Here is a 16,678-nt window from a genome sequence, read left to right as displayed (position 1 = left end):
AGAGACCACAACTCTCACACTATAGGCCTAAACCTCCAAACGAACTATGCATGTGTTATTCAGTGCTAGCTCTCCTCCGTAGAAACTAACCACATCCACCACCAATGGCTAAGATCTCCTTCATTCCAGGCTAATTCCGAAGTACGCATTTAATCAATCCAACTTCTGAAAATAAGTAATTAGTGGTCATCAAGCTACCTCAAGAGGGGAAGAAGAAGCCGAGCCTCTCACACCTGTGTGATAACGAATCACAGGACAGCCCGAGGGCCAACGCCGAAGTGTCTGAGATAGAAAGATACGAGAGAGAGGGAGAAAAAGAGAGAAGGAAGGAATTCCCACTTACTTGGAGCAGAGCCTTCTTAATGACTCTCCCCACATCCTGTCTCCACTCGGGGACGTCAGGGTTGAACTCGTCCAGATTAGGGGAGAAAGATAAAAGCAGAGATTTGAAGAACTCTGTCAGAGAGAGAGAACCAAGGGAGAAACAGAAACAGACCGTTAATTCAGATCCTGAACTAGGTGCACTATTCTCAAGGTATCCTCCTCATTCCACACTGTTACTTGTTCTGATTGTGTCCCTCCTCTAACTGTCTTCAGATGGGTGGGAAAGCTGACAGAGATGTTGGTGTGTGTGTGCGTATGCGTGTGCTCATGGTTTGACAAGGGGAGATGATTGCTCGCACAACTGATTTCTTAGATAATTGGGGAAATGTCCTCATCGCATATATCCTGACATGTTCAAATGTAAAGTACCCTCAAACATTGCATACCAAGTGAGATGCCTGCTAGATGTGCTAATTAGCATTACATCAAGTAGAATAATTTAATTAGGGAGATCTGAGAGAGAGAGAGAGAGAGAGAGAGAGAGAGAGAGAGAGAGAGAGAGAGAGAGAGAGAGAGAGAGGTAGTACTGATCCTTACCTTGGACTGCTATTGTCTTGGTGTCTTGCAGTATGGCGTTTGCTGAAGACACTTGGACCGTAACAGTGTTCATTCCCTCGCTGGTGAAGGTGTACGAGATGCTCCCGTCTAAGCTGATTACCGGCTGGAGGAAGAGGGAACATGGACAAAACGGATGATCACACTTTGATCCAGACATAATCCCTTAACCTAAAACATTTACCTAAGACCCCGGTACATGAAAGAAACCCATTTCAGATGATAACAACTTCTCCTTGAACTTCTCACTTAGAGTAGTCGGAACTTCTGACTTGAGTAGTTAGAGTAGTCAAAATTCTGACTTGAGTAAAACCCTACAAAAAACATCCTCCCCATAAGACCTAGAAACAATGCACCTAAGGTAATAACTTATGACATACTAACAAGACGTCTGAACAAAATACAAGATCAGAGACTGCTCCGCCTCTATCACAGCCACCTTCCATCATAGAAGAGGTCAATGTACCTAATACCATAGACATCATGTATACATTTACATTACATTTTAGTCATTTAGCAGACGCTCTTATCCAGAGCGACTTACAGAAGCAATTAGGGTTAAGTGCCTTGCTCAAGGGCACATCGACAGATTTTTCACCTATGACCCCATATATACATCAGTGGAGGCTTCTGAAAGGAGGACAGCTCATAGTAATGGCTGAAGTTGAATGGAACTGGAATGGAAACCATGTCTTTGATGTGTTCGATGCTGTTCCATTTATTCCGTTCCAGCCATTACAATAAGCCTGTCATCCGATTTAGTTAAAGTGACACCCCTTTTGAATAGTGTCAGATTACCTCTACTAATGTTGGACAGTTGGTACCCCACATACAGTATACTGTATACTATACACAACATCAGAAGAGGATCTGTGTCTGCACAATGTGGTCTCACTACTGGAGTCCCACAGGGCTCGGTTCTAGGCCCTCTTCTCTGTACACCAAGTGTTTTAAGTCCAGTTTACCTCAGTGCTGTTCCCAAGCCACCAGAAGTAGGTGAGGGTCCTGGAGTGGATTGGCCAGACCACTGCTGTTAGGTTTACTTCCTTGTTCTTGATGGCCACAAACGGAGCTAACAGCTGGACATGTTCCACAGGACCTGATACAAACACAGAGGATGATTCAGACTCAGTATTGGATGATTCAAACCCAGTATTGGATGATTCAGACTCAGTATTGGATGATTCAGACTCCGTGTTGGATGATTCAGACTCAGTATATGATTGTAATTACATGGATATTGTTTCAGACCACCTACTTTACAATATGAAAAGCACTCGCACATCGAAATATTATTTTTCGTTTATTTTTAGTTTAAATATGAAAAGCACTGGCACATCCGAAGATTATTTTTACAGGTGCGTGGGAAAATAGAAATAGAAACCTTCTTAAATTAAGAATTAGAGAAAAGATAATCCCTCACACTGCGCTTGCCAGTATCACTTATCATTATCACTGGGGTAGTGTGTGGGATCTTCTTTTCAAAAAGGGAAGTTGAATGAAATCTTACTCAACAAATGTCATAACTGTCATAATGTTTTATAGTTTTGATGGAATTTACTTGAACAAGATTTATTCTAGTCTTAAAACACGTTGGCGTTATCATGTTTTTGTCGTGATACCTTGTGAGTAATACTGTGGTCTGCCATGCTGAGACCGTAATGGAAGCTGACGTGGGTGTACGTGGCAATACCGTCATCTAAGCGGTGAGGTTTCCTATAGCGGAGAGATATTACACAGTATTTTCACGGTAAAATTCCAGCTGACAGTGGTGTGACTCTGCACTCTGGCGTGTACGTCTCCGCCTGGGCTTCTGTTAACTCTTATCCTCTTTAACTGAGACTAATCTTTATCCTTATACTTGCTTTCAAACGCATGCAGTGTATGTGTGTGTGTTTGTGTGTGTGTAAAGTGTGTGACAGAAAGAGAGAAAGTGTAAAATTGTCCCTTTTAAGTGTGTGTCTATGCGGATGTACGTGTGTGTTGTGTGTCAGTTTGTGTGTGTGTGATGTGTGTGTGTGATGTGTGTGACAGAGAGAGAAAGTGTATCTGTGTGTGTGTCCCTTTTAAGTGTGTCTATGCGGTTGTGTGTGTTGTGTGTGTTGTGTGTGTGATGTGAGTCATTTGGACAGGCTACCTAAACTGTGTTTGGTGTTAAAAATAGTCCAATTGGAAATCTGTGGTGGCATCGTGCTTGGCTAAAAGCATCACCTGCACTCTCTCTCCCCTGTAAATGACCTCAAAATGTACCAAACCATGGAGAGAAAAACACCATCAGAATCAATGCCATCAAAAATATCAAAGCACACTGATTGAAAGTGTCGTAGAGACCAGAGACAACATTTAAATGGCACCTTCACATATTGACGAAAGCCTCAATGTTCAAATCAAGAGACGAGGGGGCAATTCAAACACTGCACCGCAAAGAGCTGGATAATTCTTGATGCCTTTTAGACATAAGTATGTTATATTTGTCACCATTTTTTACTTGACATTTGGCTTGTTCATTACAAGATGAGAAGAGCAAGAGAGCATCAATGTGCTGTACTACGTGCAAAGCATTCTGGTACTTTGCCTATAACTGGCTCCATTGTACACTGCTCCATAATTAGGAAGATGGTTATTTACAGAGAAATATGAGACGGAGATATTCAATTATGATCATTGAGAACCACAGCACAGTTGTTTTCCATCCTTTCCCTCCAATCAGGGACTGATTCAGACCTGGGTCACCAGGTGAGCGACCACTCCGGCCAATCAATGGCCGACATAACAGTAACTGACCAATTATCTAACAGGTACAGCACAAACTAAAACCAGAAGTACTTCAGTCCTCGATGGCGGGAATTGAATAGCCCTGAGACAATAGATAAATGTATAGAGGTGACGTACATGTAACATGGAGGTACAAGGTTGTGGTATCAAATCCCAGGCTGTTCTCTGCCAAGGCTGAGACACGGAATATCCCAGCCGTCTTGTAAACGTGTCTGATCCCCTCTTCGATCCAGCTCAGGTTGGAGTAGGAGACTGCCGTCCCATCTCCGAAATCCAGTTGGATGTTGGTTCTCATTGAGTCACCCTGGAAAGCAAGTAAAGTCTCAAGTAAGGACTACAGATGAAGAAAGAAAGAAAGAAAGAAAGAAAGAAAGAAAGAAAGAAAGAAAGAAAGAAAGAAAGAAAGAAAGAAAGAAAGAAAGAAAGAAAGAAAGAAAGAAAGAAAGAAAGAAAGAAAGAAAGAAAGAGAGAAAGAAAGAAAGAAAGACAGAGAGAAAGACAGAAAGAAAGAAAGAAAGAAAGAAAGAAAGACAGACAGACACAAAGAAAGAAAGACAGACAGACACAAAGACAAAGAAAGACAGAAAGAAAGAAAGACAGACAGACAGACAGACAGACAGACAGACAGACAGACAGAAAGAAAGAAAGAGTCCCAAATATCATTATTATTTAAAAACACACAATTCCATTGTATTTGAGAGCCCAGCCAGATGCTTGTACTTGTGTTTATTCTAGACTTAAATACATATTTTTGTTGAAATGGGGTTCAATACAATGCCCCAAAACCACAGTACCACTCAGTAATCAGCACTCAGCATGCATGGACACAGGCAGGGCATCATTCTTTTGTTTTTGTCAAAATTCCAACAGCTGGTGTTGTGACAACTCTACATTAGCGTGCATCCTGAGTCTGACATGTTATATAACACCACTGGGAGTGTCTGGCTCCTGTGGTGTGTGTGTGTGTGTGTGATGGAGAGAGAGAAACACAGGGAGGTCGCATCATTTTCTGCCCCACCGTGAGAGCAGTGTGTTTGCCTGTTACTGCTAATGAGGTGTGTGTGTGTGTGTGTGTCTCTCTCTCTCTTTGTGTGTGTGTGTGTGTGTGTGTGTGAGAGAGAGAGAGCAAATGTGTGTGAGAGACCCTCCCTGCTCTGCCACTACAGTATCTGCAGCAAGTCTACTCAGGGGGGTTACATCTGGCATTTCCCTAGGATCAACACAGACACACAGACCACACGTGTTGTCGGTGGATCTAGCTGCCGCTGCGACCAAACCCTCCCACTTATCCGGCCCGTACCCTGAGAGCAAGGGCAACTAACTCCCAGCCTCCCCGCAGCACATTGTAACGCAATGCAATTGGGATCTTTATTTGTAACACTGCATTATTATGAGGGGGCTCCGGTTCAGCAACAAACACAACAATAGCAAAATGCAAAACCCATCATTCTCTCTCTCTCTCTCTCTCTCTCTCTCTCTCTCTCTCTCTCTCTCTCTCTCTCTCTCTCTCTCTCTCTCTCTCTCTCTCTCTCTCTCTCTCTCCTTTTCAAGCACAGCAGAGTGTGAAAACACGGCAGGGTTGGCTGTGTGTGGGAGAAGGCTTCTGGGGGTATATTTCACACCATTGTACCCAGAAAATGATAAACTATGAATAAGCAGAATAAAGAAAGGTAGAATAGAATGGAGGAAAAGGGATAACAGTGGTGGCTATTGTGTGGAACTGTAATGGCCCACAATCCTTTGCCAAAATGGCACTCAGAATGACACTTAGGTCTTTGGTGGCGTTGACGTCATTCAGGCTTTTGTCAGTGTCCGTTGTTGACACTCTCTGGACACTTCTAGTTCTCTATCGAGGTGTCCTGGGATCACTAGCTAATCTGCATGAGACTGATGCTGGACTGCTGGCTAAATGTCAAGCTTTGTGTCCGTGGCTCCGTGTGTGACTCAGAGGCCAACAAATCCAAAATGCATAATAGGGTAAGTGTCATGGTCTGGACAGCAGTGCTGGTTGACAATAAGGGGTTTTGTTAGTTCAGATCCAGGCACAGTAGGACTGTGTACAGGACTCTTGTTCAGGTGAATGTCAACACACGAAGGATGGTGTAAACGGTGTGACATCAGTGCTATCGTGCTGACTGTGTGTCATACCTGGGTTCAAATAGTTATAGCTTTCTTTCAAATGGTTTGAGCGTTTGCCTGGAGAGCTAGATGGAAGGATTTGCACTTTTGGAGATATTCCATTGGTTCTGGTTGGTGTACACATGACATGCTATAAGAGAGCTAATGTACAGTAAATCTGGTTGGTGTACACATGACATGCTATAAGGTAGCTAATGTACAGTAAATCTGGTTGGTGTACACATTACATGCTATAAGAGAGCTAATGTACAGTAAATCTGGTTGGTGTACACATTACATGCTATAAGGTAGCTAATGTACTGTAAATCTGGTTGGTGTACACATTACATGCTATAAGGTCACTTTGTGATAATGAAATGTTGACGTGTGACACTACAGATCCTATCCCTCTCTCATAACGTCCCTCTTTCTTCCACCTCTCTCTCTCCATTTTTTTACGTTTTCTGAACACATTAAATATTTAGGCCCATTTGCTCTCCCCAAGAAATACTGCCATCTTGGGCTTCATGAATATAAATTAAAGTCTGAATTCAACGGGAGCGAAGGATTTTCCAAATGCATAAGACCCAACGCCATGAGGATTCCTCACCTCCATTAGTCTCCTGTGATAGTTATTTTTAATTATTTTGAGACTGAAATGATTATATAATACATTTCACAAACGTTTTGACTACATGGCATATGTCTCTCTTATCAGAGGATGCCACTCTTAATGGAAGAAATAGATCCTAATTTCCTTAACTCATCACACTGAAATATGACAGCTGGGCCCGGGAGAGACCTCGTGGGAGAGACACTTACTTCTTAGCTGCAGTACAGGGGAGGAGAGCACTGCAGCACAGAGCAGAGCGCTACCACACTTATTCCACATGAATTTAAGGTGAGGTGGTTTCAAAGTGTCTACGGAGTAAGGGGAGCGAGGCAAGGCCCTGGCCCTAGAAGGAGGCTACTCGGTGTCTATCACTCTATAACAGGGTCTCCAGGGTGCATCTCTATCCAAGGTCTTTAGCACTTACTCTGTCTCTGGGCTTGGGGCTCAGTGCCTGTAGCTGTGTGTGGGTAATATTGTGTTAAACTTTCAGCAGTTGGTGTATATGGGATGACATAACAGGGAAATAATTTCAGGCGTATGCCTGGAGAAACATCCATGTTGAACGTATGGGAAACACATAAATATTTCACTCAGTAACATAGGTCTACATTGAGTGAGTTGTGCACCACATGCTAGTACTACTTTTACAACCATGCATAACACATCGATTTTTCATTCCATGGCTTAAGGTAAAAATCAATGCAACTCATAACAGGGCTGTATACAAAGGCGTCCATTTGGGCTCCTAGGCCCAGAACAGTGATATACAAAAAGCAGGCCATTTTGGCTCGAGGCCCAGCCCTACCTCATCCAGATGCACCAGGAATGTGACGTTGGTGCCCAGGTCGGCGGTAAGCTTGCCCTCTCTGGTGGAGAGAGAAAGGCCTTTTGGAGCCCTGTTGGGACACATCTGCTTCCTGGGTGTGTACATGTCCTTGACTCCCTTGATGCAGTTGTTGGACACCACTTTTCGGTACCTTAGGAAGATTCCATATGAATGAGTTAGTACATGTTTAGTGTGGTTTACTGAGGTTATGGCTTCATGACGCTACTTGTTAACAAGGCTAAGGTATTGGTCACGTTCATCAATGAAGCTTGACAAGAAATCGCGGAAATTTGATTTTTAACCTCAAAGTGACAGAGCAAGTGAACAAGACTTGCTATTCTTTGACTAAATTTTCAAATGTTTAGTAACTACTAAACAAAACAGTAGTTATTGGTCACATTGACAAAACTCCAAAATGCTTAGTGACTCCTAGACAAAACTTGACTTTTAACCTTAGGGAAGCGAATGCATAAATGAAGGATGTACCGTTCTCCTCAGACCTCAGCCATCCTGAGGCATCCTAATCTGTGTCCTAGGACTCCTGACAGTGCTTTGTAGCTCTCAGCAGTACACTATGTCACTCAGTATAGATCTACTGTCTGGTGAATGACTCAGGCCTAAATATCCAATATCACTATTCACACTAGGAGCCGTGCCAGTGGGTGTGACACCCTGACAGTGTTTCATTACAGTGGGAAGATGACTTCTCTTTTGAAATGTTTGATACCTATTCAGGCTTTTTAACATGGACCATATTATGATGAACATAATGCTTTACAAAATGAAATGGAAAACATAAAAAAAACGGAAACATATTTTACCTTTCATTGAGCAGAAATATACAGAAGGGTTGCCTTCACTTAGAATAGAAAACATAGAAACGCTACAAAATAGTGCCCATATGTGCAACTCACCCTGTGCTGTTGAGGTAGTTCTGTCCTTGGCTGCAGTTCCTTGATACAACTGCTGGGTTGAACCAGAACGATGGTAGACAGTTCCCTTCTCTACGCCGTTCATAGCCATAATCACTATAACAAATCACAAACAGTATCTGATCAATATCAACATTTTACCCCTTCCTATATGTAAAAATCTACCTCAATTCCCTTGTTCCCCTGCACATCAACTCGGTACTGGTACCCCGCGTATATAGCCATTGTAAGTTATCGTTACTCATTGTGTATTTATTATTATTTTTCTAGATTTTTCTCTCTGCATTGTTGGAAAGGGCCCGTAAGTAAGCATTTCACTGTTAGTCTACTCCTGCTGTTTACGACGCATGTGATTAATACAAGTTGATATGATTTTGATCCAAAGGACATACAGTAGTACTGTGTTATATGTTACAGCTTCTCTCTCCTATCCCCTCAGCACAATACATATAATAGCTATTGTTTTGCATTGCAATGCATCATTATCCTGGTCCTCTGTAGCTCAGCTGGTAGAGCATGGCGCTTGTAACGCCAAGGTAGTGGGTTTGATCCCCGGAACCACCCATACACAAAAATGTATGCACACATGACTATAAGTCACTTTGGATAAAAGCGTCTGCTAAATGGCATTTTATTATTATTATATATTGATTGGGCTGCAATTGACAAATGCTCCAGATCAGCAGAACTAGGAAGACTGAGCCCTGGGGGACAGGCAACACAGGTTGACGTTAGCTACCTCCCAATCACAAAGTGATTTACATCGGGCAAAGCAGGTTAGGCAAGTGCCCATTCTAATAATGACGCTGTCATTGATTTATCAATTAATTACCTAGCCAGAACTAACAAAGAAGCAACAAAGTCTGAGGTCCCTCTAGGACTCCCTATGGCCTGGTCTGGCCTCAGTGTGATTAGGAACCTCCCCCAATTTATTGACAGGCTGTCAAGTGAAGTTATGGTGTTATGGTTGGTGGGGATAATAGTTATAAGGGACCAAGTGAGTCCAATGAGCGTACAGTGTCCAGTTAAGGACATTACAGCACCACATAATAACAGCTTTGGTAATACTTTGATTCCATTTCTTTCCAGTAAGTCAAACAAAAGTATGGTGTCCAGTTTAATAGATTATAGTCATGCAGACTCCCATGGTGTTTTGGTTACATATTAATACTATTCTCTCCTCACTTATTATTAATATAATATATGAAATGTTATAACTATGTATATACACTGAACAAAAATATAAACACAACATGAAAAGTGTTGGTCCCATGTTTCATGAGCTGAAATAAAAGATACCAGAAATGTTCCATATGCACAAAGAAATGATTTCACTCAAATTGTGTGCACACATTTGTTTACATCCCTGTTAGTGAGAATTTCTCCTTTGCCAAGGTAATCCATCCACCTGACAGGTGTGGCATATCAAGAAGCTGATTAAACAGCATGATAATTACACATGTGCACCCTGTGATGTGGACAATAAAAGGCCACTCTAAAATGTGCAGTTTTGTCACACAACACAATGCCACAGATGTCTCAAGATTTGAGGGAGCATGCAATTGGCATGCTGACTGCAGGAATGTCAACCAGAGCTGTTGCCAGAGAATTGAATGTTCATTTCTCTACCATAAGCCACCTCCAACTTCATTTTAGAGAATTTGGCAGGACATCCAACTGGCCTCACAACCAAAGACCACTTGTATGTCATTGTGTGGGCAAGAGGTTTGCTGATGTCAACGTTGTGAACAGAGTGCCCCATGGTGGCTGTGGGGTTATGGTATGGGCAGGCATAAGCTACAGACAACGAACACAAGTGCATTTTATCGATGGCAATTTGAATGCACAGAAATACTGTGACACGATCCTGAGGCCCATTGTGAGGGCCATTTTTCTTTAAGGTATCTGTGACCAACAGATGCATATCTGTATTCCCAGTCAAGTGAAATCCATAGATTAGGGCCTAATTTATTTATTTCAATTGACTGATTTCCTCATATGAACTGTAACTTAGTAAAAACGTAGAAATTGTTGCATGTTGCATTTATATTTTTGTTCAGTATGTAACCTCTGATTTCAGTCTAGTCACTGTCCCCCTTTGGAATCCATCCCTGGACCTTCTGTTCACAGCACAACAGAACAACAGGCCAGTGCATTGTCACCCTTTTACACAATACGCAATCAGTAAACTCTTGCATTTCCAGGCAAGATTTTATTCCCCCAGTAGCTCAGTTGGTAGAGCATGGCGTTTGCAACGCCAGGGTTGTGGGTTTGATTCCCACGGGGGGCCAGTACGAAAAATGTATGCACTAACTAACTGTAAGTCGCTCTGGATAAGAGCGTCTGCTAAATGACTAAAAAGTGTAAACATTTCAGACCTTGACTTTTGTGTACATTTAAAAGTTGTATTGTTATTCACTCTGAACGTTGAAGTTTCTCAAAGAGATTGTTTATTTTATTTTTGCATTTCACTGTCTCTATCACCAGCTGCTGAGCTAGAGAGCTAGAGAGAGAGAGTGAGAGAGAGAGAGAGAGAGAGAGAGAGAGAGAGAGAGAGAGAGAGAGAGAGAGAGAGAGAGAGAGAGAGAGAGAGAGAGAGAGTGAGAGAGACAGAGAGAGAGAGAGAGAGAGGGAGAGAGAGAGAGATGAGATAGAGAGAGAGAGAGAGAGAGAGAGAGAGAGAGAGAGAGAGAGAGAGAGAGAGAGAGAGAGAGAGAGAGAGAGAGAGAGAGAGAGAGAGAGAGAGGAGAGAGAGAGAGAGAGACATGCCATGTGGTCAGGAAGTTTGTGAAATGTACCATATAATAATTTCAGTCCCAAAATAATTAAAAACAACTATCACAGGAGACTAATGGATTCTAATTAAAACTCATACAGTCTGACTTGACACTGCTGGCATTTATATAAAAATGTATCATTGCTTTTCTCTTCCCTGCCTTTAGAAGATAAAAAAACAACAACAACCTAGCAGTCCTATCAACACCCCTCATCTTCTCTACGTTATTATAAACATAGCAAAATGAGCTAAGCAGAGAGACAGACGTTAGGAGCAAATTGCGTAAAATGATCCCCCAACATATCTGATAATTGGAGCACTGACACCGAAAATGAACCAAATGAATGGGATCCTGAAATAGTGTATTGAATCCAAAATTGGCTATAATGGGACAACATACACAAAACATCATACACAATGACACTCTCTTTTATGGACAATGAATGCTGAACTTCTGTTTATCTACTCATGTTTAGATTAGAAGAAAAAAAACGTTGTGATAAAAGATGTGCTAGAACATGTGTTCATGTGTTCTATTATACTGCAATTGTGAGTTATTATACTAGTATACTATAATTACCATTCAAAGTCATGGGCCCGACAGATACACGACTCAGCAGAGAGGACTTTGGCATGGTCTTTTCCCAGCATGCAATAGTTTCCTGGTCTGCGTTTCATATAGATCTGTTTCTGTCCCATCACACACGGCTCTCCCTGTGAAACACATACATGATATTAATCCATATAGTACATACACATGGGATTACAGTATGTCATTTTCAAATGTCAAATTTAACATAGAACAGCTCAAACCACTCTTATGTTAACCTATTGAGCTTATTGTAACTACCCAAACACTGTAAGTACACTGCATCTACCATGTTAAATCATTGTTACCCGGAGCAAAATGGGGAGGGTCATGCTTTTTCAATTTCAGTCAGGGGGAGGGATTAGTATTGTTTTATTTAGTCCAGGGGAGGGTCAGGTAATTTGTAATCGATGAAATGTCATATTGCTCAGGGTTGGAGAATTAGTTGCTTATTATAGTATCTCGATGTGTGCCCGATGACGCCCCTCATCCCTGATTCTCTGCTGGGTGCGCAATATCAAGTGTGCCTAGTGTGGTCTCAATAAAATTATCCATAGCCTAAACTATATGTTATAGGACTAGGCTACATGAAGAGCATGCTAGGAGAAGCACAGGGCAAAGTTATATTTCTAAGAAAATGTACTTCCTTCCTGAGTTTTTGCGCTGCTGGGATGGTGTATATAAAACTAGGTTACACTGCATTACACACTGCAATGGATAGGCGTTCACCAATCATGAGTCCCGGCCTGCCCTGCTCTTGCTGATGTAAACCATTTAGTGCTGCCTAACAAATAACTGTAACCAATGGCTGTGCTGTGTACGATGGCACTTTAGGAGGCGAGTCAAAGGCTTCTTCTGGATTATTATTATTATTTTAATTTTTTATGCAATATCTGTGCACAAAATCTAGGCCTACTGATGTCCTGTTCAGTTTGAGAGGGAGAGAGCAAAGATGAAAAGGAGGACTGGAGGTAAGTTTGCTACTGATATAATTTATTTTATTAAAAGCAATATGTTTCGTTGCCCACAGTGAAGCTTTTTATTGACCTCACAATAAGCCATATTTGAAAAATGTACATAACTTACATTAATATGAAGCAGCAGCAGTTTAATTTGGCTTTAGGCTACTAACAACAATAGGGCTTTGTGTTGGAGACTAGTTCTTCCTATTCAAGAAATATGAGGTAGGCCTACCTGTTTGACAGATTCAATTATAGTCTACTATCCATAGATTTTGTCAGCCAATTCCTTCAGTCACCATGCACTCCTTAAATATCTCTGTGTCAGTGAAGTTAAAACCAGGGCTTGAATTGAGGCAATATGTGAGGGTATTGTGGCTTTTGTTAAAGAAAATGGCTAAAAGCATAGGCCTACCCCTTTATCAGCTTGTTATTTTTTGGAAAGAAATTAAATGAACCTGATTATATAAAGTGATCTATATTGACATTTTAGTCCGCAATGCATTACGCTACAAACAAGCTGTAAAATGCCGGGTAAAGACGTGACTCTGATGCATTCGGGATATCTTTGGTTCGTCTCTATGAAATTCAGAGGCTGTGCTAAAACCTTCTATAGCCAAGGAGGAAAATGTTTTACTTTGTTTGAGAAGTAATGTGTGATTCTGTCACTATCAATTGATGTTCGACAATTCAACAGGTTATTAAACAACATAATTACTCTAAATCAGTCAGGAGCATGGCAGGTAGCCAAAGAAGGAACGACAATTAATGATTATATTATTAATATTTCCAGGCTATAGCCCGCCATTTAAGAAATCAATTGTGAAACATATGTGACATCCAACAGGCTGGCAGGAGAGCTCTGCATTTCAACAACACATCAACAACAGCACTTCAACAACGCGCTTACAAATTTCACATTTATATGATTTTGTATTTTTTTAAACTTAGAATTAAATAGAAACATGAGTTTGGCCAGTCTTTGGTTTGAGGATCAGCTATGCATGCCTAGTTTGTTAATTTAGCCTAGCAGATGCTCTTATATTCCCATGCCCAATCACAGTCAACACAAATCTATTTTGTAACAACAATATCATGGAATAAAATAGAAAAGTATATTTTCCCAAATGAAAAAAAGTTACAAGTGCATTTAGGCCTACGTGACGATATGAGGCTGCTGTGTTAATCAACAAATGGCAAATTAATTGATGAACAGATACTTCAGTTGTAACTGGTTCTGTTGTGCTCAATGTTTACAGTTGATAGACAACTTTAGCACTTTTCCAAACTTACACTATCCTCTTTTTTAACAATAGCCTGTATAGATTCATGCAGTGTTTTTATTATAATGGAAACCTTTTCGCTTTTCACCCCTACCCTTGTCCACGATGGTGTATCGCTGGTGTATCGCTCCAGGTATCGCTGATTATAAATAAAGTACAGTCCCTAACTACCATGTAAATATATTGGTATTAGGTATTAGAAAATCGGGACACATATTGATAAATTGGACTGACTTCCTGTTGAAGAGGTCTTACCTTGTTGTGAAGGTGCCACGTCTGATAGTCTCCTTCTGTACATTTCCTGTTGAAGATGGACTTGTAGTCTATCTTGATAAGCTGCCACTCTGACCTATGGCTGAAGTGTCCAAAAAACCTTGAGAAAGCAAAGTAAGATAACCTCACTGTTCCTTCATAATGAAAAAACTCAACAAACTTTTCTCCATGGCAACTGGATGGATACACATGTTAATATAACTCGACAAGGGTTGTTAACGCTACAAGCTTTCACCAATTACCTCAAGTCTATGAGTAACTGCACCTTCCTTGTAAATATGTCTATCAAATGGGGCATTCAGTCAGAAGCTAACAGACTGACAACCCTTATGAATCAAACCTTGTCTCCCATTCTCTGTTCATAAAGACGTTAGCATTCGTTGAATTGAAATTCCTCCCTCCCACCCCCTATATTCTTTCCTCCCCATCCCCTCATATCTTCTCTCCAAGAGGAACAGGGTTCCCAAGAGAACGAGAAGGAGAGACATTACATCATCCCTCTCATCCCGCCATCTCCTTCCCTTTCACCAAAAGGAACAGGGTCCCAAAAGAATGGAGGACAAAATAACATCCTCCTCCCATCTCCAGATCATTCAAATCAAATCCAATCAAATTTCATTTGTCACATGCGCCGAATACAACAGGTGTAGACCTTACCGTGAAATGCTTACTTACAAGCCCTTAACCAACAATGCAGTTTTAAGAAAATAGACGTAAGAAAAGATTTACTAAATAAACTACAGTAAAAAAACAACATATATATATATATATATATATATATATATATATATATATATATATATATATATATATATTTATATATATAATAACACAATAAAATAACAGTAACAAAGCTATATACAGGGGGTAGCGGTACCGAGTCAATGTGCGGGGGTACAGGTTAGTCGAGGTAATTTGTACATGTAGGTAGGGGTAAAGTGACTATGCATAGATATAGACAGCGAGTAGCAGCAGTGTAAAAACAAAGGGGGGGGCATTTCATTCATTGTTCAGCAGCCTCCAGTACCGCTTGCCGTGCGGTAGCAGAGAGAACAGTCTATGACTTGGGTGACTGGAGTCTTCGACAATTTTTTGGGCCTTCCTCTGACTACTCATGTCATTCCTCCATTCCTCCATCGTCCCTACTCACGTCATGATCTGGTTCTCTGTCCCGGCCTCCACCAGCATCCCGTCCACGAACAGAGGCACCAAGGAGAAGCTATGTCTGGTCCACTGCCTCCCCTCATCAAAACTGATCCTGGAACAGAGTCACCACACAATAACACATCAAATCAACCCCAAATTGCACCCAGGTCCTATAGGATTCTGGTCTAAAGTAGTGTTGCCCACTAGGAAGTAGTGTGCTATTTAGGATGTAACCATTCACATCTCAGACTGGGTGTAACAACAGGGCCCGTATTCATAACTCTGAGTAAGAGTGCTGATCTAGTTTTGCCTTTTAGATCATAATGAATGAGATTATACAGACCGGGGAGATCTGATCCTAGATCAGCATTCCTACTCTGAATATGATCCCAGATGCTCTCAATTACAGTGAGTCAACTGGGTTCATGGAAGATCAGTGGAGTGAATAGTGTCCATATACAGTCAGCCACTGAATCTCAGGTTGTATCTTATTGACTACAGTAAACACACGTTCTGCTGAATAGAAGAAAAAAACAGAACTCTGACTATCAAAGCATGGAGGCATAACAACTTGAAGGGAAAACAACAACGTCATAGGTCTTAGGTTTACTTATAGTCTACAACGAGGTGGTGAACATGAAAAAACACAACATACAGAAAACAAACCAGAATAGATCTGTTTCATGTTCTAACGACTACAAAACAGGGGAGGAGAGGTGGGGGGAGGAAAATATATATTTTTGAAGAGATTGGGCAACTTTCATCCTGTTCTCTATTGATTCTGACAGCTCATCAACATCACTTCAGATGTGAGAACACTGGAGTACTGTGTGTGACAAGGTTGGGAAGAACACTCAACAATGCAGAGCCTTGCACTAGGATACAAGAAGCAGCAGCCCCCTTGTTGCAGCTTCCATCCAAACCTCCGTCAGCCAGCATGCCTTCATCTGGCTATAAACTCAGACAACAGACAAAGCATTGATACGCATCTATTAGGAGGATACCAGAGTCAGGAAATGTTTACTGTTACACTAGCTGGGAGGAGAGAGAGAGAGAGAGAGAGAGAGAGAGAGAGAGAGAGAGAGAGAGAGAGAGAGAGAGAGAGAGAGAGAGAGAGAGAGAGAGAGAGAGAGAGAGAGAGAGAGACGATTGGTTCGTAGAATCACTTGCCTTGGTTCAAATAGTATTTGTTATCTTTCAAATACTTTAGCTGGCCGTTATTGAGCTTGCCTGGCCTAATGGGTCCCAATGGAATCGGCACAAAAGTGCAAACCCCGCCCATCTGTCACTCCAGACAATTAAATTGCTCAATTAAACGCTGAAAGAAAACAAATACTATTTGAACCCTGGTCTGCTTCGAAGGCTTCTACTGTGTTCCTTTCCTCCACTAGTGCACTTAAATCGTCTAGGAGACACAACCAGATAGGAAGGGCTTCCTCAACACTTGAC

General features: G+C 41.4%; 1 protein-coding gene across 2 annotated transcripts in view; it reads right to left on the bottom strand.

Annotated features, from left to right (window-relative positions):
* Positions 1 to 16,678, bottom strand: part of LOC121533084 (VPS10 domain-containing receptor SorCS3) — a 225,098-nt gene that overhangs the window by 19,619 nt on the left and 188,801 nt on the right. For both annotated transcript variants that reach the window (XM_041838846.2, XM_041838847.2), the window contains exons 14-22: positions 15,234 to 15,341; positions 14,066 to 14,183; positions 11,560 to 11,693; positions 8,186 to 8,299; positions 7,251 to 7,422; positions 3,832 to 4,018; positions 1,905 to 2,038; positions 922 to 1,045; positions 344 to 456 (exon numbers count right to left, since the gene is read on the bottom strand). In XM_041838846.2, coding sequence (XP_041694780.1) covers positions 344 to 456; positions 922 to 1,045; positions 1,905 to 2,038; positions 3,832 to 4,018; positions 7,251 to 7,422; positions 8,186 to 8,299; positions 11,560 to 11,693; positions 14,066 to 14,183; positions 15,234 to 15,341 — 1,204 coding nt within the window. The remainder of the gene's footprint in view (positions 1 to 343; positions 457 to 921; positions 1,046 to 1,904; positions 2,039 to 3,831; positions 4,019 to 7,250; positions 7,423 to 8,185; positions 8,300 to 11,559; positions 11,694 to 14,065; positions 14,184 to 15,233; positions 15,342 to 16,678) is intronic.

This window comes from Coregonus clupeaformis, unplaced genomic scaffold (genome assembly GCF_020615455.1).
Source record: "Coregonus clupeaformis isolate EN_2021a unplaced genomic scaffold, ASM2061545v1 scaf0186, whole genome shotgun sequence".
NCBI classification, from domain to species: Eukaryota; Metazoa; Chordata; class Actinopteri; order Salmoniformes; family Salmonidae; genus Coregonus; species Coregonus clupeaformis.
The sequence above is the reverse complement of the archived record's forward strand: the minus strand, read 5'-3'. Positions and strand labels throughout refer to the sequence as shown.